Source organism: Phlebotomus papatasi, chromosome 1 (assembly GCF_024763615.1).
Source record: "Phlebotomus papatasi isolate M1 chromosome 1, Ppap_2.1, whole genome shotgun sequence".
Lineage (NCBI taxonomy): Eukaryota > Metazoa > Arthropoda > Insecta > Diptera > Psychodidae > Phlebotomus > Phlebotomus papatasi.
This window is the reverse complement of record NC_077222.1, coordinates 56,166,431-56,189,267: the sequence shown is the minus strand read 5'-3', so window position 1 is coordinate 56,189,267 and position 22,837 is coordinate 56,166,431. Positions and strand designations below refer to the sequence as shown.

At 33.2% G+C, this 22,837-nt stretch overlaps 3 protein-coding genes across 5 annotated transcripts in view; 2 read left to right on the top strand and 1 right to left on the bottom strand.

Moving 5' to 3' along the window:
• LOC129808048 (acetylcholinesterase-like) overlaps positions 1-11,395 on the bottom strand; it is a 42,706-nt gene extending 31,311 nt beyond the window's left edge. For 2 of the 3 annotated variants that reach the window (XM_055857716.1, XM_055857725.1), the window contains exon 1: positions 10,610-11,392. The gene's annotated coding sequence lies outside the window, so the exon portion shown is untranslated. Of the gene's footprint in view, positions 1-10,609 lie in introns of all 3 variants that reach the window. The other variant, XM_055857735.1, reaches the window with a different exon arrangement.
• Positions 11,396-16,302: 4,907 nt separating this feature from the next.
• LOC129807853 (uncharacterized) lies at positions 16,303-18,236 on the top strand. The gene is made up of 4 exons (XM_055857424.1): positions 16,303-16,326; positions 16,401-16,497; positions 16,565-16,894; positions 16,958-18,236. The coding sequence occupies exons 2-4, from the start codon at positions 16,407-16,409 to the stop codon at positions 18,124-18,126; spliced, it is 1,590 nt and encodes a 529-aa protein (XP_055713399.1). The 5' UTR covers positions 16,303-16,326; positions 16,401-16,406; the 3' UTR covers positions 18,127-18,236.
• Positions 18,237-19,075: 839 nt separating this feature from the next.
• The window catches only part of LOC129807842 (fibroblast growth factor receptor 2-like), a 42,441-nt gene continuing 38,679 nt past the window's right edge, over positions 19,076-22,837 (top strand). The window contains exon 1 of the mRNA XM_055857411.1: positions 19,076-20,204. Coding sequence (XP_055713386.1) covers positions 19,978-20,204 — 227 coding nt within the window. The 5' untranslated portion in view covers positions 19,076-19,977. The remainder of the gene's footprint in view (positions 20,205-22,837) is intronic.

Sequence of the window (22,837 nt, the reverse complement as noted above, 5' to 3'; positions counted from 1 at the left end):
TACGATGGGGTTCATTTCCATTTGAAAATAGAATAAAGCCCTAAGTTAAATGTTCTCCACCCTTACAGTCAAGTTTCTCAAATATGAACGTTTGGAGGATGACATTTCACAATCCTCAAAGTGAAGAATATTTTCAAAAACGTAACGGAATTCATGTGAAATGCATTTACCCTAAATTAAAAGAAAAAAACTTTAGGGAAATTATCATTAAAATTTAATGTTAAATAAATGGAATATATTGAGGAAGTTAATATAATACGATATTATTGAGGAAGCACCAGAAGAAAATGACAATAATTGAGATTGCATGCAAAACTTTCGTCACAAAACATTTTGAATTCAGCCATCGTTCATATTTGAGAACCTTTGCTATATTCGTCATTTATGATTGTGGAGAAGTGTTCATGTGAAAATTAGGCCCGATCCAATGATGTAAGGTTTTCATTTCAGACCATATAAATTGAGATTGTAATGAATTTCAGATAATTGAGCGACAAAATAGGACACCTTCAAATTGAACTTGAAAAATTTATTCTTTAAATTAAAATAGTTATAATAATGCTGGCACAACATTCCATGGAGGAACTAGGCCTTCCCACAAGGGGATTTCTAGACATGCATTATTATTTTTTCCTGTACGGAATGAGGTTATCGGTCCCATGCCCGTGGAATTAGGTGCAGTGAAGCTCACTGGATGCAATTCGATCCGAACACCTTTTAACGCCAGAAAATTTCCTGGTGACCTAAAGAGGATTTGAACTCGGAACACTTGCATCATAGAGTGAGTGCTCTACTACTTGACCCATTGAGTGCCTAAAATAGTTATAGTTATTTTAAATAAATGCGACTCCAGTAACACAAAGTGAGGTGTTATAATTAAAGACGTTATTCGTGCTTAAAAAAATGTTTGACTAAGTGAAAGTGCATAAAATTAATACTTAATAAGCCCTTAATTAAGGCATTAACGAAAATAGTGACGCGCGGCGGTAAAGGGACAAAACTAAAAAATGTACTTCCAGATCAATTAACAGAACTGAGATCAATTGTGCCGAATATGCAAAAAAATATAATACGGTTCCCAAGAAACAAAAAAAAATGTCTTATAGATCTTAGAGTAATTACCTAAAAAGTGCTTAGTCTAAAGTCCCCAATTAATGCACTTAGTAAAAAGTACTTATAACTAAAGAAGCATTTTTTCTCCAAATTGTATTGTAGAATATAATGTCGCAATAAGATTCCATAAGACAATTATGTGGATGAAATAGCTATTTGGAAACGCCCTTAATATAAACTATTTAATTTAGTAAGTTTTAAGCCTTAATTTAGTACATATTCTTGCACTTAAGCCATGGTTAGTTATTTTCACTATTCGTCACCAAAAGCTGCTGTTTGTCTCATTGTCACAAATTTAGTAAAAAGTTGATTATTCTTTATCCTGAAATACTAAAGCATTGTACTAAGTACTTAATAAAGTATTTAATGCCAACCGTGTTTTGTCTAGAAATAAGTCACCTAAGTCACAGTTACTATAAGTCGATTATGCCTTAAGTTCTCTTCTCTTTATCTAAAAGCTCTCTCTCTCCACGAAAGGTATGGAAACACCACTAAGCACAATAGAAGATACAGATGCGAGTAAATCGTACATTGAGAGGGACTCAATTGGAAAAATTCAACCATTTTCTCTTACACCCGTCGGTGATACTTCTGTAAACCGTTTGAGACAAATAGAGAAGTATTTTGAGGGGGTTTTTGGTATCGTTGATATGCCAAAGAGAAAATCGCATTTGAAAATATGCCCCGAGTCACAAGCACATGTGATACGCACATCTCTCCAGATGATTATGTGTCGAGGAGAGGCAAAAAAGGTGGTACGAAATGGGGGGTGTGTTATTTTATAGCTACCCCAATATTACGTTTGCTCTTGTTGGTCTCTTTTACGATTTTAACAATGGAAGATGTTTTTGTTCGTTTTTTATAGGTCTGTTTGAGCCATTTTTATTGGATTTTCGCTTATTGTGTATATTCATAACAAAAACCCAACCACGCTAATATAAATCGTAGCTTATATTTTTCAGCAATGTTTCTTACTTCGTTTTCACTACCTCTTTAAGGGTTTTATTTCACAAGTTCAGTATTACTTTGCTAAAAACTGAATCTCGAATACGGCAATAGTATCATATAAATTAAATTATTTAATTTTAAAATAGGAATTAAGAACATGGAATTATATTTAAATTGTTTTTTTAGACAATGCGCAATAAACAATAATTCTAAATTCGTTAATGTGATTTTTTTCTTTTGAAGATTTACTAGCTCTATATACATAACAACCTCATTTAAAACACCTACATTTGAAACTTTTCTTTTTAATTTTTGAATGGTTAATTAGGGAGTCCATGGTGCAAGTGGTAAAAGCGTTCGGCTCTAAGCCGTTGGGACCCCTGATCCCAACTCGACTGCTGAAATGATGAAAAGTATCTGAAGGAATATTTCTCATTCACATTGTAAACCATCAAAAATTTGTAAACAAAATCAAAATAAATAATCACCGGTAATAAAAAATAAATAAACAAATAATTTAATTTTCTCTATCATAAAACCCAAGCCTAAGGGCCTTGACGGATCTGAGGATTAACCGAGAGACGGCTTAGCGTAATTATATTAGATAATGGTCAAATACATTTCCATCATTTTCCACTAAGTCGTTTCTCGGCTTAAGTCGTAAGTGTGTCTAGGGCATAAGATATATAGGGGAAAGTGGTCTGCCTTTGAACGCAGTAGCCTTTGAATGTTTCAATTTTTCTATTATTTCTCAAAGCAAAAATTCTATTTCGTGAATAGTTAATACACTGAGAAAAAAAGAGGGTGCGATTAACTTTTTTTCCTCAGAACTTTAACACTTTTTAGGTGTAAAAATATATCAACATTTTTTAATGTTAATTTTACACCTCTTTAAGGGTAAAAATTACATGAAATAGGGTTACTTTAACCCCTAATATACCTAAAAAAGGTAATATTTACACCGATTTTGGATCAATACTGTAGGGTAAAATTAACATTTCCGGAATGTTATTTTAACTTTTTCGGATTTCTCTCATTTCTATTTTCTATTAACTTCGATTAACAAAATGGAATTTTAGCTTTGGAAAATAAGAAAAAAATGAAGCATTCAAAGGTCTGCTGCATTCAAAGGCAGGTCACTTTCCCCTATCATTTCACTATTTCCTGATTTTAAAATGAGGCTTATTTTTTTCCAAATTTTAATTGGTAATTTCTTTCCATACTTTTAAATTTGTTAATATTCTTATATGACAACGATGGGATGATAACCTATTCAAAATCGACTTAAATAAATATAGAACGAAATCGTTCATATACAGTGATATGTGAGAGCAAAAAATATATTTATTAAGGAAAAGCAAAAAAAGTTGGCCATTATGAATAGAAAAGATATGGTATGTATTGTCAATGTAGGTTTATATTGTGCTGGTGGTAAAGTTCAGTGAGAATTTCCACTCTAAGTTTTCCTCTTTGTCATTGCCAAGGAAATAGTAAAGAGTTTGGGAAGAAAATAGCTATATGGCAGAAAATTTATGCACGTAATTTAAAAATAATGATTTTTCCACAGAGTTATGAATAAAAGACTTTAGTTATTATTTTTCTTTTTTCCTAGCCAGAAAAACTAATTACACAGTCATATGAAGTAATTTAGAATCTTTGAGGAAAAGGAAACTCTATGAGGCCATTTACATCACCGCATTAGCATGCTATTGGATTATACCAAAACTCTAACTCTAATCTAATTTTTTGTCTTGCAAATTTATTTTTGTAACATTCAGAAATTATTGATGCGAGTGAGGCAAATCCAATATAATCAAATCATCAAATCCCATCTGTCAATGAGGATTCAATTTCACGTTTGGCTCGACAAAATTAGGATTAATCTCAATATAATCCGGCTGTATGAAAATATTCAAAATTTTCATGAAATTCTATATCATTTTACTCAAATGTGGGTCTTTATGTAATACACTCAGAGTTGGCAAAATTAATTATCCTTGAAATGTTTAAATAGTTTTTCGAAGAAATTTTCTAGCACTTTATTCTAACCTTAAGTAGTATAGAAGCTCTGCCTCAGAAATTGCATGACAAACCCAAAGGAATAGCGACATATAGTGACGTGACCAGAAAAATTTCAACATCCGCAACAGAAAACGATAGAATGTTTGTATTCGGTTACTAGTGCAATGTTAAAGCGAAAAGGATAGTCACAAAAGCTATATATAGGAAACAATTTCTAATGTCGACTGGGGACCAAATTAACTTGTCATGAATCGATTGCATCGGTTGGTAATACCTTTTGATGTGTGGACATTTGTAGTTGACCACCTCTTTTATGTTTCAACCATCCCATTCCCTAGTGGCCACTGTGCGATAATTACTTCCTTATGTGCCCCGGTCGACATGTAAAATAATTTAGTTGGACTGGCGATACTGTCCCCTCAATTGCCCAATCCTAAATAAATCCGCCCCGAGGGTGGTACTAGCTTGCACATTACTCTACCGCAAATATTCATGTGGACTAGCATTTAGGTGGGGTGCCCGACCCTATGTATGTAGGCCTCCCTCATCTGCACAAGAAAAGGAAGGTGGACTTGCTATATAATGAAGTTCGGATGTAGAACGCTGGTATAACCTACAGAAATTATTAAGGTTTAAGACACACCATTATTATATCCAACTCCACCATACCCCAGTTATTTGTAATTTTGGACCATGGAAAATTTATGGGAAACGTTTTAGTTATCTTAAATTAATTTCCATATTTAATGCAAAAACCACTACTTTTGTTTGCACATTTTATATCTAAATTTGTTTTAGAATGATTATTGTTTTTTATCTATCTCATTCACTCATTCAGGAATAATCGGGGTGTAGAAATTAGCAAAATGTTGGAATTTTGCTGAGTCAAACACAATATGTAGACTCATTTGCTCTCCTAACGAAAGCACACAGCACATACAAAAATTAAATACAATATTTATTCAGATAGGGGATGGTGGGACAGTTTATGTAGCACCGCATTTTCGCCCGTATGTTTTAGCGACAGTTCTTATTCTCCAAATCTGAAAAAAATATTTCTACTGAAAAAGTAGCACTTATCGTATTTAAGCCGTTTAGGGGGAGGTGGGGCTATTTTGAGCTATAGGGCCACATTGATATACAAATTATCGCATATTCCTAAAAAAACAGGAGTGACATGATAACTTCTTTTCGATAGTATCGACCGTCGATTCTGAAAAAATTAAACGATAGCTGCACTTTTTGTAGCTAATATAGATATTTATCAACAGTCGCATTCTTTTAAGAATGTCACAGTAAATGGTCTAACAATGCGTAAAAAATCGACATAAACTTAATCTAACAGACATAGATTTATCGATACTATCGATTCGATAGTATCGAAGAGTTATCATTCCAGCCCAGGGGTGATAACTTATTTTCGATACTATTGATTGTAGATTCTGAAAAATTGAAACGATAGCAGGACTTCTCGTAACTAATACAGATATTTATCAACAGTCACATTCTTTTAAGAATGTCACAATTATGAATGTCCCAACAATGCGTAAAAAGTCGACATTCGCTTAATCTAACAGATATAGATTTATCGATAGTATCGATTCGATAGTGTCGAAAAGTTATCATTCCACCCCAGGTCTTCCAATTATTTTATTTACTTCCACAATTGTTTTGTAGAGATAAATTAGATCACGTTAATCCCCAGTTTCATTTGAAAGTGTGCGAAGAAATTGTACATAAATGTATACACTCAGTTCCGGCATTTTGCACTTCGAGATTATGCACCTGATGGGATTATGCATGTTTGCCTACCATTGGGAGCGAATTTGTGAAATAATTTTTGAAATACGAAAACGGTTAACAACTAACTGAAACGATTCCAAATTTTATGAACCTGTACTAGTGCCACAACGTTCCGTAGATGAACTTAAGCCTTTCCCTGCAAAAGAAGTGCATCAGGACATCCATTATTATTTTTCAGTGAAGCTCAGTGGATGCAATTAGAACACCTTTAATGCCAAAAAAATCTTGATCTAAAGGGGATTCGACTGACTAAACTTGCATCATAGAGCGAGAGCTCTATAACTTGACCGATTGAGTGCCTCAAAACCGGTAGATGTGAACCAGTACATATACACTCTTAGAAAAAAATAGTTCGTACAAGCTCATATGCAGTTATTAGAACTATAAAATATAGTAAATATAGACCCAACTATATATTTAGTTTGGGTAACTAAATGAAATAGTTGACCACAGTTAGTTAAAGTATCCTTTTCATTTAGTTATCACAACTAAATCAAAATAGTAATGGGTACTATAACATATTACTTCCAATTACTAAATAAATGGGGTTGATACCCATCTTATTGGCTGTAATAACTATATCATATTAGTTGTGGTTACTATATAGCATTCATTGTGATGCATATTTCTTATTAGTTGCTTAAAATTCGAAAGAGCTTCAACGCATTACTAAAATAAAAATCACTCTTTACTATTGGAAAAGTAGTCAAACCTTTATGAAAATATAGGCCCATCTATTTACATTGGTTGTGAGAACTAAAAGGAATTAGTGACCAATATTAGTTGGGATAATGATTTCATTTAATTAACACAAGCAAATATAATTGTATGAAAGCATAATGAAATAATTGCCGCAACTTATCCACGTAAATATTGTCTTATATTCTCACTACTAATAAATTTATTATGAGTATAATGTTTTAAGAATATAAGAACCATTTTAAATAGATTTGATAATAATCGCCCGAACAACTAATTTTCATTAGTAATTACGTCTAAACTTTTCTAAGAGTGTAGAAGTATAATAATCGCAGAGTAATAAGTGGTCTCATATCCCAATAAGCTCTTTCCTTAATAAGTGTTTTTTTTTGTAAAATTTTTATATACCCAAATTTCAGTCAATAAAAAAAGATTCAGTGCATTTTTTTACTTTGAGTAAAACCGATATTTAAAGTTTTAGAGCATTTTTTTCAAAAAATATGCTAGGGGGTGGTGGGGCTACTTTGAGCTGTGGGGCTGCATTGTTATACGACTCAATGGAAACAGGGATTTAACATGATATAATTTGGATTGACAAAATAATTATGGATCTAAATAAAATAATTGTAAGGATCAGCTTCATTGAGAAATAGGCGAAGAAAGCGTATAACAATCTAGCTCCACAGTTCAAAGTAGCCCCACCTCCCCCTACATTTTTTATGGAATAATATTAAAAATTCTTATTTATTATATAACACAAAAATTGGGGCATGATCGAAGATTAAACAAAGAAAGGAAACTAAGCAGAAGTGAGAAAAAAAACTATTTAAAAGAATCAAAAGTTTTTTTAGATTGATCTCGGATATGATTACAAATGGCAGCCTTAGAGGTACATTCCTGTTAGGTATGCAATTGAACAAGCAAAAATGTTGACTAAGAATTCTTTTGCGTCTTTCTAATAAATCATAAGGTCCTTTAAAGGACCCACTTCCTTTTATGGCAAGTCACATAAAATTCCAAATAATTATTCATTCACCTTTCAGTGTAATCCATTTTGGAGCATTTTTATTAATATTTTATCATTTAATTTTGCAACGTTCAGTAAAATCTATGATAAAATCGTAATTAAACATGCTATTATAATGAGCTTAAACGTTCTGACTATTAACATTAAATAGTGAGCTTACTCCTTCCCCCTAAATATAATTGAGTATTTGGGGCATAAAGAAAAGCTTTATGCCACCCATATGTTTAATAATAATAATTAATAAATGACAAAAGAGTTGTATTGAAAGTTAAAAGATTTATGAGACAACCATTTAAAATTCCTTTCTTTTCAATGTGCTTTTAGTATTTTGAATGAATTAAGAGAAAAATTTAGGATTATGGAGATAGAGACTATAAAATCAGAATATGCGTGCCTAGAAAATATTTAGATTTCTTTTTCTAACAATAAAAAAAACAAGGTCGTCCAGTGATTTTACAATTGAGGCATAATAATTTTCCGAGTGTGCAATTCATCCAAATGGAAAAAGCTTCTTGTACAACCATTAATTTTGTCCTACATTTTACTGCTAAAGTTGTAAAAGTTGATTTTTTTCAGTTACAAATGAGTTATGAAGTGCGGAAGTAATTTGAATGAGCTGAATGCTATATACGCTATTTCATAGCAAAATAAAGCCCCTTAAAAAAATAATGTTATTAAAACTTAATCGATATTCGTCCATTAGAACTAACTAAATGTTGAGTAAGGTAAGTCCCCAAAGCTCATATAGGTACCTATTAAATTTCAAAAAGTGGCTGAAAGCAGGCAATTACCTTGTGATTTGATTAGTATCGCAGGTTTACATGATTATGAAGAAAGCTGTACAGGTACAGTTACATGATTAATAATTCTCATATGGAAAATTTTTGTAAACTTTTTCAAAATGATAAGTTGACAAGGAAATTTTCATGTGGCAAAAAATAACAAGTTTGAAATGGAATGTTCAACTTGACTGCCCATTATAAGGACTCCAATGAATTTTGTATGAAGAATCCTTATATGGATGAAATATTTTGCTGAGTGTATCCAATGTTCATTAATTTTAATCAAATGCTCATTCACGAGGGCTTTCTCTGGTATTTGAGTTGGGATTAGTGGCATGTTGTATGATACTGACAAATTTCAGATGCATTGTTGCCAAATATGCACACACAATCTAAACTGGTTAATATCGACAAATCAATAATCCTCATTTGTGTCATCCATCGTGACGGTACGATATGCAAATTATGCTGCAGTTTGCAATGGAATTGAGACCAACAAAATTCATTGTCATGTGCTGGCAGGAGAGACGCAAAATTTTAACGAAAGATTCATGGCTGGATAATCCCAATTCCCATCGTAACATTTTCTCTCTGCCTCACTTCTTTTTTTTTTTTTTTGCTCAGTTAAATTCGTGACCCTGCAGAGAATAAATAAACATATAAAATAAATCCGTCGAAAAAAAAGGGCGAGAATGAATTTTAAATAATATGCATTAATGGCGCAATAAAAAGTGAAATTGAACATTTCATTATTTATATACATTCATCATGGAACGGAACGTGAGCCATAATTTCCTCACCGACTTCATTATTATTGGGGTAATAGGGAAATTATTCTTAAAAGTAAAATTCATTAAAGACTCCGGAGTTGGATTGCAGGAGAGTGTATAGAATCTGAAAGGAATGGCTTTTGGAGGTAAGAGAGAGGTGAGAATGAGAATTTATGTGTCTTCCACTTGAAAGCACATTTCACATTAGACTTATGCATATTAAGGTAATTCACACAAACACTCTTTATTCCAGCCAACCCAGTTGGAATGCTGGTAGGGGGTGGGTTATATGGTGCCTAGCTATATATATATATATAATTTTGCAATAAATGTAAAGCGGGACGCTACGGAAAAGCGGGGCTCTGGTGATGGTTGAGTTCATGTGTACAATTCGCGAAAATCGATATTATGCCATATCCAGATATTTCTCTATATATACAAAGCATAGATACGAAGCGATAGTATAAAGTGTGAGATATGTATATTGTACCAGTGGATGTGTTTTATTGTTCTACACCTGGCTCTTGCCAAGTTAAATGGCGAAGGATAAATGCAACGTTTTAACTTTTCCATCTATCCGAAGGCCTGGAAGATTCAATCATTTAGTCACGGTCTACATATCACCTTTGTTCTCCATAATTCTATTCCATATGCACCCCCTGCGCCTATCCCAAAACTTTTGGCATACAACTCAATTTCTATCTCACCGAGAGATAAATCAATTAGAAATCTCTCAATAAATACTCCATTCGGTACAGATAGATTCGTTGAGATGGGTGAATTCAGCGGTAAAATGTCAAAAGGTCTCATCTAAAAAATTTTCCCATTCTCCAAAAACCAAACCCCACCACCCACTTACCCCAATGATAAAAAAAATCATGTGGTGTCTTTTCTTATAACTCTCGGTCTCCTGATTGATGGAAATAAAATGAAGAGTGTCATTTATGCAGACATTGTTGATACAAATTGGATTTGGTAAGGAGGGTGGAAAATTGATTTCTGTTTGTTCAAAATTTGTTTTGAAAATAAAAAAAAATGAGAGAGAGAGGAAAAAAAAGCACGGCACTAGAACTTTTCAACCATCCATCCGCCATTTTGCATATACATAATATACCCCAAAGTTAAATATAATGTACATAATATATATTTAAAAAAAAAAAGTTGAATTTCGTTATAAGCTCACCTTATGTATAACACAAGAAGAAGTATTGTACAAACTTATAATGTGCTTAAAATTTTAAAAGTATATATGAAGCAAAATATTTCTATACTAAACCCATATCGGACATAAAGATTGTGGTGAAATTATATAAGGAGAATTTTGTATACGATAGAACACGCAATTGTAGCTTTTATGACAAAAGCTCTGCGGTATTCACATTTCTAGAGCGAACTTTTTATATATATATGCATTACTACGTATCATGCATTACCTAGTTACTTACAAATTATCGAAGGGGTCAGCTATGGTGTGGCCGTATGGGAAAATTGCTGCACAAGGTGTATATATTTTTTCAGGCGGAAAAATCGTGTCTCAAAGGCAAACACTTTTCCCAAACTTTGCGAAAAAAATTTCTTCTCTTTCTCTCTCCTTCTCTCTCTCTCTCTCTCTCTCTCTCTCTTCGGGCTTATCTCACCAACTTCACAGGTGTTGTCGTGAATTTAAATAAAAAATGTTGCCTAGCAAAAATGTTCGCTCTCCCACTCTCTCTGCAGTGAAAAAGCTAAAGAAAAGCTTCTCCTGTTTGCCACTTCAAATTGACCGCAAAATCACTTTCGTCTTTAATTCATTTGCATATTCACCCGGAGTGTCTCAAAAGAAATGCCGCAGTACTTATATATGTTTGTACATTATGTATCTTGTATGTATTAATAAATTTTGCGAGTATATCTGCACTTAATTTACATTTAAAAATTCCTCACAGATTTCTTTTTCTACTTATAGTGCCTTTATCATCCCTTTTGTCTCTCACCTCAAAAAAATACACACAGACTCTTTTATTATCCCACCTTGGAGTATTTTTTTTTTGCACAACAGTTTGTCCTGCGGTTCTTCTGAGAGCTCCTTGTATTCTCAGCCTATAAATTTTTAATGGCCAAAATCATCACTTTTGTCCTCTCCACACAGCGCGATTTTTAACTTGAACAGAGCACAATGTGACACTTTGAGGAAAAACTCTCAACTGACTGGAGATGATCGCTTTTAGTCGCAGTGACGTGTTTGGTCTTTTTAATTTGGCGAAAAATTCTCCCATCTACGCTGTGATAAAGGCATCCCCTCGGCATGCGCAAAATCACATCTGGAAAAATACCCACCCTGGTGGGGTCCTAAGGGGAAGCCAAATGTAATGACGTCAATATTTTGCAGTACTAAACACGACGTACGTTCCAATCTCGTCACTGATGCTCCTCTCTGAATGGTATCCCCGGCAATTGGTACATTTCACAGAATCAACAATTTTTTTTTCATCCACATCTTTCAATCAACGATAGACTGACTATTAAATTATCCATCTTGATTGTAATCAATGAAATCAAAATTAACAAACTAACACCACAGAATGGAAGTGAACAGTATCACATGGAAAATCAAAATAGTTGCAATTTTTTTTCAATATTTAACTTAAATGGTAATATTTTACTAATATATTAAAAAAACGTCATTTGTATTAAAAGATTTTCAATCATACGGATGACATTTTCAATGTTTAGAAATTTATATAAGATTGTTAATTCGTTTATTTGGAAAGACTTCAACTTATAGATTTCAAATCGAAAGATGCATTTAGGAGAGGGTAGAACAGTTACTGACATGAATTTCGAACTTAAATTCAAGAGTTTTACTAAATAGTTACAAATTGTACCAAATTTCGTACATCCCATTAAATATGAGTAGGGTAAAATACAAGTTGGACATGGCTTTTTATTTGTTTATACAAAATTTGTTTTTAATCACAAGGAACCAAATTATAAAACTAAAGCATTAAAAATATACAAATAAAAATGAAGTACTAAATTTATAAAGAGAAAAAGCCCTGTCCGAATTGAACCATTGTCTAACTTGTACCACTTTACCCTAGGGAAAATTGGGTTAAAAACTCAAAAGCCAAGAATTTTAAAACTCTTTATATTTCAAGATAAGAGGAACTGAAACGTTAACTCCTTATCATGAATTTTCTTAAGTTTTAAGCATTTCAAGAAAGGAATATAGAAAATTAAATATATTAAAATTTATAAGCATTGTTATTAAATATTTTCTCACAGGACATATCAATAGGGAAGGATGGGGCATTTTCACTCCTAAATTGCAAATTGGATTTTGATGTCGTTTTATATAAAAATGGTAAACCGAAATAAAATTCAGTATATATACTGTGAGTAACAGTTAGGATTATAGTTAGAAGCTATTATCCTTTAATTTCATTGATCTTTTGGGGGAACGGTGATTTCACCTGTTTGGCAGAATGCGTGAAACTTCCCCAATGCGTAGTAATTTCACGCAAAAATGTATCAGTTTAGGATATAAAAGTTTGCGTTTATTTAAAACTAGAGATATTATACAAAAATATAATTGAGCAAGAATTTCATTACATAATTTGAATAAAACTTCTTTAATAAATATGAAAATTTAAAATATTGTCATAATTCGTTATTAATTGCTCAATTTTATTCATTTATTCTGTAAAATACAACGGTTTAGGCACTGCCAAAGTATTTCTAAATTTAAAACGCTTTATAACTTCTCTTTTTTTAGTATAACAGTATTTTTGATAATGTTTTCTAATCATGAATCCCTATAATAATTACCAAAACTACAGAAAATTTTGCAGAAAATATTCTGCAAAATTATTATCATCATTACAATGAAATTGACAATTCAAAATTATTTATAAAACAATAAAAAACTATTTTTGTTTTTTGTTTTAAATCCTGAAGTGACATGATAATTTATTTTCGATACTATCGACTGTCGATTCTGAACACTTTAAACGATAGCTACACTACCTGTAACTAATATAGATATTTATCAATAGTATTATTCTGTTAAAAATGTCCCAATGAATGATCCAACAATCCATAAAAAGTCGTCATTCACGTAATCTAACAGATATAGATTTATCGATACTGTCGATTCGATAGTGTCGAAAAGTTATCATTCCACCCCTGCTTATTACTGAAATTTCGAACTTAATTGACTAAAAGTTTTTTAAAGAACATTTGAAGTTACTTTAATTAAAATAGATAATTATTGGCTATATAAAAGTATCTCGTGAGCACTGAGAAAAAAAAGAGGGTGCGATTAACATTTTTTCCTCATAACATTAACACTTTTTAGGTGTAAAAATATATCAACATTTTTTAATGTTAATTTTACACCTTTTTAAGGGTAAAAAGGGTAAAATTAACATGAAAAAAGGATAACTTTAACCCCTAATACACCTAAAAAGGGTATTATTCACACCGATTTCGGATCAATACTGCAGGGTAAAATTAACATTTCCGGAATGTTAATTTAACTTTTTCGGATTTCTCTCAGTGAGCCTACATTAAACTGCTCCTCTCATACCATCAGAACTTAACCATTTAAACACGATTGGAACACCGGTGTCCCATAAAGAAAATAATTTTTCCTGACTACCTAAAGTAATTTATTTCTTATGTCTGTAAATAATTGTAAATTAGAAGGTTGAAGGAATCTAGAATATTTTTACAAGTCTCTAGCTGTTTGCTATGTAGTAAATATTTAAGCTCAAAAATGGAGAATTTTTAAATTCTCAAATTCATAATTAATTTTATTTATTTTTTATACTTCCAATTTTTTTTTAAGCAAAACCCTTTTGTCAATAAAAACTACAATACTCATGCGTAATATGTTTTTCATTAAAGCGAAAAATATTATTCATTGGTATTGTCAGAAAAATTACTTAAATTTTTGGGCTATTTTTGTCCCTATCGTTCATAGAAGCACAAAATACACCGAATCAGACTCTGTTGGACTTTCAAAGGTTAGATGTAAGACTTATCATTGTTTCTCAGTTTAATTTTTATGTTTATTTTCAGTCCGTAAAAAGTATCTCGTCGTTAAAAGGTTAAAGCTAAATTATCAGAAACATCTTAATATTTTTTCCTATGATAAGGTAAAGTGCCCTCGAGTCGACCGGTTCTTCGACTCGACCGGTGGTCAATATTTGATTGTTTTAATGGTGAATTTCTATAAAATTGTCACTGATTCGTATTTATTTATGGAATAATTGACCTATTAATGTTACATCATACGCCAAATATTAGTGCAAATATAAATAAATTGAATAAATAACTCTACCGGTCGAATTGAGGAACCGGTCGACTTGACGACACTTTACCTTAAATAGAGGAGAGCCCGCATGTTTGAGGCAATTTTTTTTATTTGATGGTATTATTTTCAAAAATAATTGTCTTGGAATTTTGTATAGCGTTTAATATACTCATTAATATAGACTTTAGTAAAATATCTCAATTAGTGTTTTTGTCACATTTATTTAAGTGATTTAAATAATGAAAAACTAATGTGCTGCGTCTCAATCATGCAGGCTCTTCCCTATCTTATTTAAAACTACTAATAATTATTAAAATAATGTTAATTCGATAATTTACTTTAATATACTCCTTTAATTTAATTCAAAATCTGAGATTGTCAAGATTCTCAGCTAATAAAATTTACAATTCGAAAAAGCTTACAAATCTTGAACACATGTTCTTTTTTATATGTTTAAATGATTAATTTTCGTTTGTTTTAGGATATTTCAAACTTTTTGAGAAGGATTAATAGATGAAATTTCAGAACTTAAAACAACATTTTTAGAACCCTATTAGAGTTCATCTAGTTCTAAGTACCTTAATACTGTATTGAAGCTATTTCAAAATTATTTCAAATATGTTACTTCGATAGACCAAAATCGCGAAAAATGAAACTGCCCCGCACCTCCGTAGAATACATAGGATACTTGTGACATATTTCACAACATTCCAACTAATATTATTTTACAAAAAAAAACAGATATGCCCACATAAGATAAAATGGTAGCAAAAAAAAATGAGAATATTTTCAAGCAACCTTAGGACTAGGAGAAACCGGGGCAGAATTAGCCATGTATAGTATTAGATAGTGATATATCTTATATAGTTTGCCTGCGATGTAATATTAAGGAAACCACTCTTTATTCTAAATATATACTTCCCTTACTATTCATTGAAATATTTATCCGTCTCATACAAACATATTTGTACAAATTATACGCACTGAAAGAGTTCAGTTGGTGACTAATTCTACCTCGGTCTCCCCTAATTCTTTATAAAGCGTTTATTTGATTGAGAAATACATCGTTAAGGTTAATTCTTATGTTACTTATTCAGCTTTTTAATGATGTAGAAATTTACAAAGGTAAGGGAAACCGTGTTAACTTCGGACGACTCAGCTTCGAACAAATAATTTTTTAATGTGTTTTAAATTAATTTGACCTATTATAATAATATATGTTTTATTGGCTGGTCTAATACCTCAAATTACCAGAAAAGAGCTATTCTTAAAATCCATTAAGAACATAGAAAAAGATGTGTTGTCCGAACCTTCAATCGTACGTAGGTAGCGCGTTTTTCCCTAAACGTAACGTATCTCATGCGTAGTCCCCCCTCAGAATTTTACAAGATTTTAAAATCTTGTAAAATTCGATACATTTTTCTTAAATTTATTTTATCATAATTGCTGTTTCGCAATGTTGGGAAATTGGAAATTTTATTTAAAAATTCTTTAAGGCTTTTAATGTCTGGGAAATTTTAATCAATAAAATCACTCATCAATTTCATCAGTCTTTGAACCTCTGTCGTAGACGATGAAAAATTTCTTTTAATCTGATAATTCACAACATTAGGTGTCAAAAGTTCCCCAATCAATGGTCTTTGTTTATCAAACCTTATCATGGGAACACTGACGAAGAAAAGTGATTGGAAGGCTTATTCGTTTGCCTTAATTTTCACATAAAGATGCGATAATAGGTATCGATAAGTCGGAGATTTCAATGATTTAGGACCACAAGGGATTATTTAACATATGATAGAGCCAGGAGTATAAAAAGGCAGCCATCAAATGATTCGAATTCACATAGAATTTGTTCGCAACTCAAGTGTAAGTGATTTTGAATAAATTGAAGTGAACCTTTTTGTGGATTTTATTTAAAAAAAATCTTTTCTGCATTTTAGTGCAAAATGCGACTGGTGTTGTTGATCTTTGGCCTTTTGGCCTCAACCCATGCGGCTTCTTTGGGAGATTTCGCAGAAGTAGCGCCAGAAAATAACAGTGAGAAAGTTTATGTCTTTTTCAATTTAGGCACAGTGTTATTAATGTTATTTCTTGTGCCTTACAGACGCGATTCTCGATGAAGTTGTAACAAGGTGGCTAAGGGGTGTAATCGCAGATTTTGCTGATCCACATTTTGTTGATTTTCGCGACGTTGACGGCTTTGATTTTGGAAATTCTCTTGTGACTTTGGATGGTTATCTGCGAGGAGTGCAAATCCGAGGCCTAAATGATATTGTCGTCAATAGAATAAGCCTTGATTGGCAAAATCTTCGCTTTGATTTCGACATTACCGTACCCCATTTAAGTTTGTCTGGAAATTGGTACGATCTTCGTGGACGATTTGTGGGTATTCTTCCCATCTTCGGTCATGGCCCATTTACCATTGATTTTTGGAGTAAGATTAAAGAAAGCAAAAGATAATTAAAGTGCTTTTAAAATTGTAATGATATATTTCTAGACCTCAACGTTAACGGACATGCTATCCTTGGTCAGAGACACACCGGAACACTTGAAATGAGATCTTTTCGTACTCGCTCACGTTTGCAGAGATTCCAGACCAACTTCCACAATCTTCTCTTCGGTGGAGAATTTGGTGATCTGTGGAATCATATTTTCAGTGATATGCTGCCAGCTATCATGGAGAACTTCCATCCAGAAGTTACCAACGTCGTTGAAAATACAGTCATACCTATTTTTAACGAGAGGCTTAACGATGTGACACGTGATGATTTATGGGACATCATTCACGGAAACAGAAATGAGGGAAACCATTTCATAGAATCGCTTGTTGGAAAAGTTTTTAATTTACTAATAGAAACAGAAACTGAAAAACCAGAACCCTACTTCGCTAGAACTTCTATGGAACCTTATGCTGGATTTAGTGATCCTGAACCTTCTTTGGAACCTTATGCTAGAGCTGAGACTGAAAAACCAGAACCCTACTTCGCTAGAACTTCTATGGAACCTTATGCTGGATTTAGTGATCCTGAACCTTCTTTGGAACCTTATGCTAGGGCTGAAACAGAAAAACCAGAACCCTACTTCGCTAGAACATCTATGGAACCTTATGCTGGATTTAGTGATCCTGAACCTTCTTTGGAACCTTATGCTAGGGCTGAGACTGAAAAACCAGAACCGTACTTCGCTAGGGCTGAAACTGAAAAACCAGAACCCTACTTCGCTAGAACATCTATGGAACCTTATGCTGGATTTAGTGACCCTGAACCTTCTTTGGAACCTTATGCTAGGGCTGAAACTGAAAAACCAGAACCGTACTTCGCTAGAACATCTATGGAACCTTATGCTGGATTTAGTGATCCTGAACCTTCTTTGGAACCTTATGCTAGGGCTGAAACTGAAAAACCAGAACCCTACTTCGCAAGAACATCTATGGAACCTTATGCTGGATTTAGTGATCCTGAACCTTCTTTGGAACCTTATGCTAGGGCTGAAACTGAAAAACCAGAACCCTACTTCGCTAGAACTTCTATGGAACCTTATGAAGTAAACAGTGAGAGTCCTGAGCCATACAAATTCGCCCCTGAAATTGAAAATGTCCCTGTTATTCGTATTCCACTTGGCAATACAGCTTGGATTACGTCTATCAACGTGAAATCCCGCAACTGAAAACGAAAATTACAATACACACAGGCTAATTGAATAGTGTAAGCATTGATTTTAATTAAATCCTCTTGTATTTTAAACATAATAATAAAGATTAAGAATTGCACGCCAAAGTAACTGTTAAATTTTGAACTAGGTTTGTTCAAAATCGTTGAGAGTTTGTTTCTGTTTTATAGCACTGTTCGCCGTATCGGTATCACAGAACATCATTTCAAATAAATCAAGAAGAGTTTCATATTACAACGGTTTTATATTGGTTTTGTGTAAAATTATGAACTTTTTAAGCTTTATAATTTTGAGGTCTTCAACCCCTCTACGTGGATGATTAAAAGTCATGTTGCAATCAAGTAAATGTAATATTTGAGATTTGATTATGTAAGTCACACAAGTCGTATTAAACCTATTTAACAATATCACAATATCCAACTAACTAGTAATTATAGATTTTACCTTAGTTCAGGGAAAAATTGTTGGAAAGGAAATACATGAATAATTGATAGTGTTACATCATTACCTATTTCAAGAGAATTTTCATTTTTGTTCTCATACATTCCTTTCTCGGAATTACTTTCCTAACCATCATACTTAATACATTGAGAGATATATTCGTTTTCTTCCTATATCTCACCTCATGCAAAGTGTACAAAGTACGTTTGTTTGATTTTCCTGGCACAGAAGGAAATAAATGTGCAAGGTCAAGGAAGAGAGAGGGATGGGTAAAACTACCCCCTGACCTATTCCAGGTAAATTTATTTTCTCTTCTACCTTGTTGCAATTGTCTTTCGGAGAGCACTTTTAAAAGTGGAAAATCAGAAACTTCATGCCAATTTGCAATGGCTAGTGATTCATAGTTGGAAGTACTTCGTGCCATGCGTGAAGATAGTACTTTGTAGTTTGAATAGCGGTGTGTTGGTGTCGTTGCTTAGTATGGGACTATAAAATTCATCCACCCAGTGAGGATGGTATATTAATCCAATAAGTTCGATTGATTTTTCGGGGAAGTCATAGATAAACTCTTGAGGATTTGCTATTGCAGAATACAATTTCCCAGAAATTAATTTGAGATGGCAATGCGGAATATTGCGAGTTCGACTCTGCGTTTCAGATTCTCTATCTTTCCTTAGAATTCAGCAGGTCGTCGAGCGGCAGAGCTCTTCGGCACATTCAGTGTTCACTTCCATTCAGTCGCTTGGTAACTAGCCACGGAAATGGTTGTTCGTTTGTAGAGTTCGCGATTGTAATCTCTTGGGGTATTTTTTTTGCCAAAATTCTCAGAAGTAGCGTCAGAGGAACTGTGCTCAGTGGTTTATTGATTTGCCACCGAAGGAAGAAAATATATTTTATTCAGAATTCAGTGGTTAATCATAAAGTGGGTAGTCTTTAGGAGTTGATGAAATCTCACCGGTTTAACGAACTTCCATCACACGCAAGTGAGATTTCCTGTGAAAGTGTCGTGGCCTAAAATTTTTCGTTGTGAAATAGCGGTTCTTCTCACTGAAGAATTATTTCTTATGAATTCTCATTAGTTCTGCGGTTTAACCCATATTACAGACATAAGTACTCCTCATAATGATAGCATTTTGCATTGCGCAATTTGCGAAATCTCTTGAACTCTCGAGATGCAGCAGTGAATGTATTGGGAATACTGGCGGTATCTAGAGAAGTTATCACAACTGACTGGATTTCCAGACAATTCATCATTTTGCGGAGCCTGTGCTTGTTGTGATAAGACTTAGTAGACTACCAGTTCCGAGTCTTATCTTGAATGACTGGAAGTGTATGTGATTCATAATAGATATTAATTTGTTTTTAGTAAGAAAAAAAAAGTATTGGTGATAGCAAATTCAACCGAAAATGTCCAAATTATCGTTACGGTCTCTTGCAAAATTGAAATTCGTGCTCATCCTACTGATAAATGTGGTGAGCAGAGTGGCGGGAATCGATCACTGCTCATCCCATCTCTTCGCCCTCAACGATACCAGCACACAATTTACCAAGGAAGTGGTTAACCATGAATATGCTGTTCTGAATCAATTTAAGAGTTTGCATTGCTGTGCCAAAGGATACCGCAGCATTGAATGGTGAGTGTCTGATATTGTCGTCTTCCCCCTCATGTACATGGGAATTGGCGCGGGTTACAGCTGTCCCTTACCACCTTCGAGGCCATATGAAACTATTGCCCTATTCCTCGTATTTCTCACTACGTGATCACATAAATTGATTCAGGAGAAATATAAGGCATAACAAGCAAAAACAAAATGACTTCAATAGAAAGAATTAGATTGTCTTATGCACTGCATAAGACTTTCGTATTACCCATTTTTCCACTACATATGAACATACAGTTATTAAAAGAGAAAATATATGTGATCACAATAAAAACATTGCATTTTATACACCACTTATGCCATATTATATACATTCTACACGTGAAATATATTTTTTTTTTATTCCGACATACTCTCTATATAGAGCTGCTATAATAATGTAAAATGTGTGATTTCTTCTTGGAATTGTACACAAACACCAATAGCACGCCACTGTCTTGCATGTTGGACATTTCTAGCGCAATGCTGTAATAAAGAGAGACACAGAGATTCGTTGATATGTTCCAAGTAATCGTCAGCAAAGATAGTAATTAGAAGAATTTGCCATTAAGGCTCAAATACCATGGTTTGTGTGTTGTGAGAAAGAATGGTAAAGTGGAGAGTATAACCACCAAGAGTTACTATTTTTCTTTTTTTTTTGTTTTGTTTGCATTTATACCACCTTTTTCCAACTCACAGTTGCGAACTTTGACTAATTTCTGCCCATTTTGCTACACCTAGTCAATGGTAAACGCTTCACGAGTAATTTTTCAACACATACCGAACAGTAACTCGACGAGGGCGAATTACGTGGAAAATACAATTAGAAGTCCATATACTTAGATTCTGAGAAACCGTTCGAAAAAAATGTATTGTATAAAAACTAGCACATAATCCAATCCCAATCCCAAACACCCCCAAAGCATTATTCATGAAAATACTGCTCATGACATAATGGGGAAATATTCCACAGAGCAGAATCGACATTTATAATTCTGTAGAATTTTCGTTCTGGAACTCTATCGAAACAGCAGTACCTCTTGATTTTCTTAATCCCCAAAATTTCTACCTTTCATCCCTTAGAAACCACGTTTTTTTTAACAAATTTTAACAAATTAAACGGTTTCTGATAATAAATGTTAGGTTTATCCGTCTGATCCGTCGTTCTAGTCGTTATAGAGACTAAACGGTTGTAGATAACGAAATGTAATCTTCGGAAAACCCCCCTTCATTGGAATCACCCAAAGTCCATTTTCTACTTCTCTACTAAGTCATTTTTTTTGAATTTATACAAAGAGCATCGTGCGCCTTTTTCATTTTTGAAAATGTACTGCCTGAAAATAAAAATATGAATATGAATACAGAAATACCGTTGAATCATTTCTTTTAAGGTTTTCAAGATCAAAGGCTAAAAGTTTAAATTAAAGATAAAGCTTAAAAATACGCACTAGACAGCGTATTTATCAACGAATGAGGTTATGCTTGGGTTCATTGGAAATACAGTAGACTCCCACTATAACTCGGCTCTTTTAAGATCGGGGTACTTTTCAAATCGGGCAGCGGTTACATTTGAAAAAAGTTTGTTGTCATTTTTCAGGTTTGATTATGATTATCAAATGAATCAAATATGCTTAAATTTGGCATGGTTTGTCTTAGTTTTGATGTGATTTTGCATTATTAAGGGATTTTCATGCAATTTACGATATATGAGTGTGTAAACTCAATGTGTATGCAGATGAATAAAAAATCATTGCATTTCAAAAAGTATGTTGCCCGAATTTCTCTCTAATTCAGCTGACATTTCGATCCCAAATGCCCAAATTTGATAGAGTCTACTGTACCGTGAGAGTCCAGTAGTGTCAACCTCCGATGAGTCCGATGATGTCAATCTTCTACAGTAGAGCCGCGCTATAGGCCATATTTGGTTCCAAATTTGACACTTGGGTCGCACTATAGTCCATGTCATTTTTTAAAATAATCAACGACTTTTAGTATTGAAATTGCTCGACGGCTTCCACTTTCTTTGCGATTGTGGTACTTGTCCTCGCTCTCTTCACTATGGATCACAATTATCACAACTACTCAATTAAGTTTGCCAAAAATATTAAAATAATTATGACAACATTGCATCTGCATGCCGCGTACTGAAAAACATAACCTAACTTAAAATCAGTGTTTTGAAATCAACGGTCGATAAATTGTGGACTATAGAGCGATGGCCTATAGCGAGGTTCTACTGTAGTGTCAAAGGCTATCTTTTACAATACGTACGGAGTCCAGTAGTGACACATGAGGTTTCACTCTTGATTCCAATAGTGTCAACGGGTCTGGAAATAATTAATTGATACTACTGGAGTCGCACTGTAATTTAATCTTTGAAAAGTCTAAACCGATCTTTTTATTTATTCATAAATTCGTTCAGATCACTGAGGGTGAACTTAAAATCACACAGTTTAAAAAACTTTGCGAAATTCTCAAACTCGTGAACACTAATGCTTTTCCCCATAGAATTGACTTCTAAATTACTTTATTAATAAGTAAATTATGCGAAGCTACTTTTTCAGTATAGCGTCTGAGCCATAAAGTTTGAACATTGCACAAAGCCGGCACCCTTTGCCACCCCTTAT

Bases quoted from the DNA above. Each gene is read 5' to 3' on its own strand.
- LOC129807853 (XM_055857424.1), top strand. From the start codon at position 16,407: ATGCGACTGGTGTTGTTGATCTTTGGCCTTTTGGCCTCAACCCATGCG. The intron at 16,498-16,564 runs GTGAGAAAGTTT...TGTGCCTTACAG, and splicing joins AGTAGCGCCAGAAAATAACA to ACGCGATTCTCGATGAAGTT. The intron at 16,895-16,957 runs GTAAGATTAAAG...ATATATTTCTAG, and splicing joins ATTTACCATTGATTTTTGGA to ACCTCAACGTTAACGGACAT.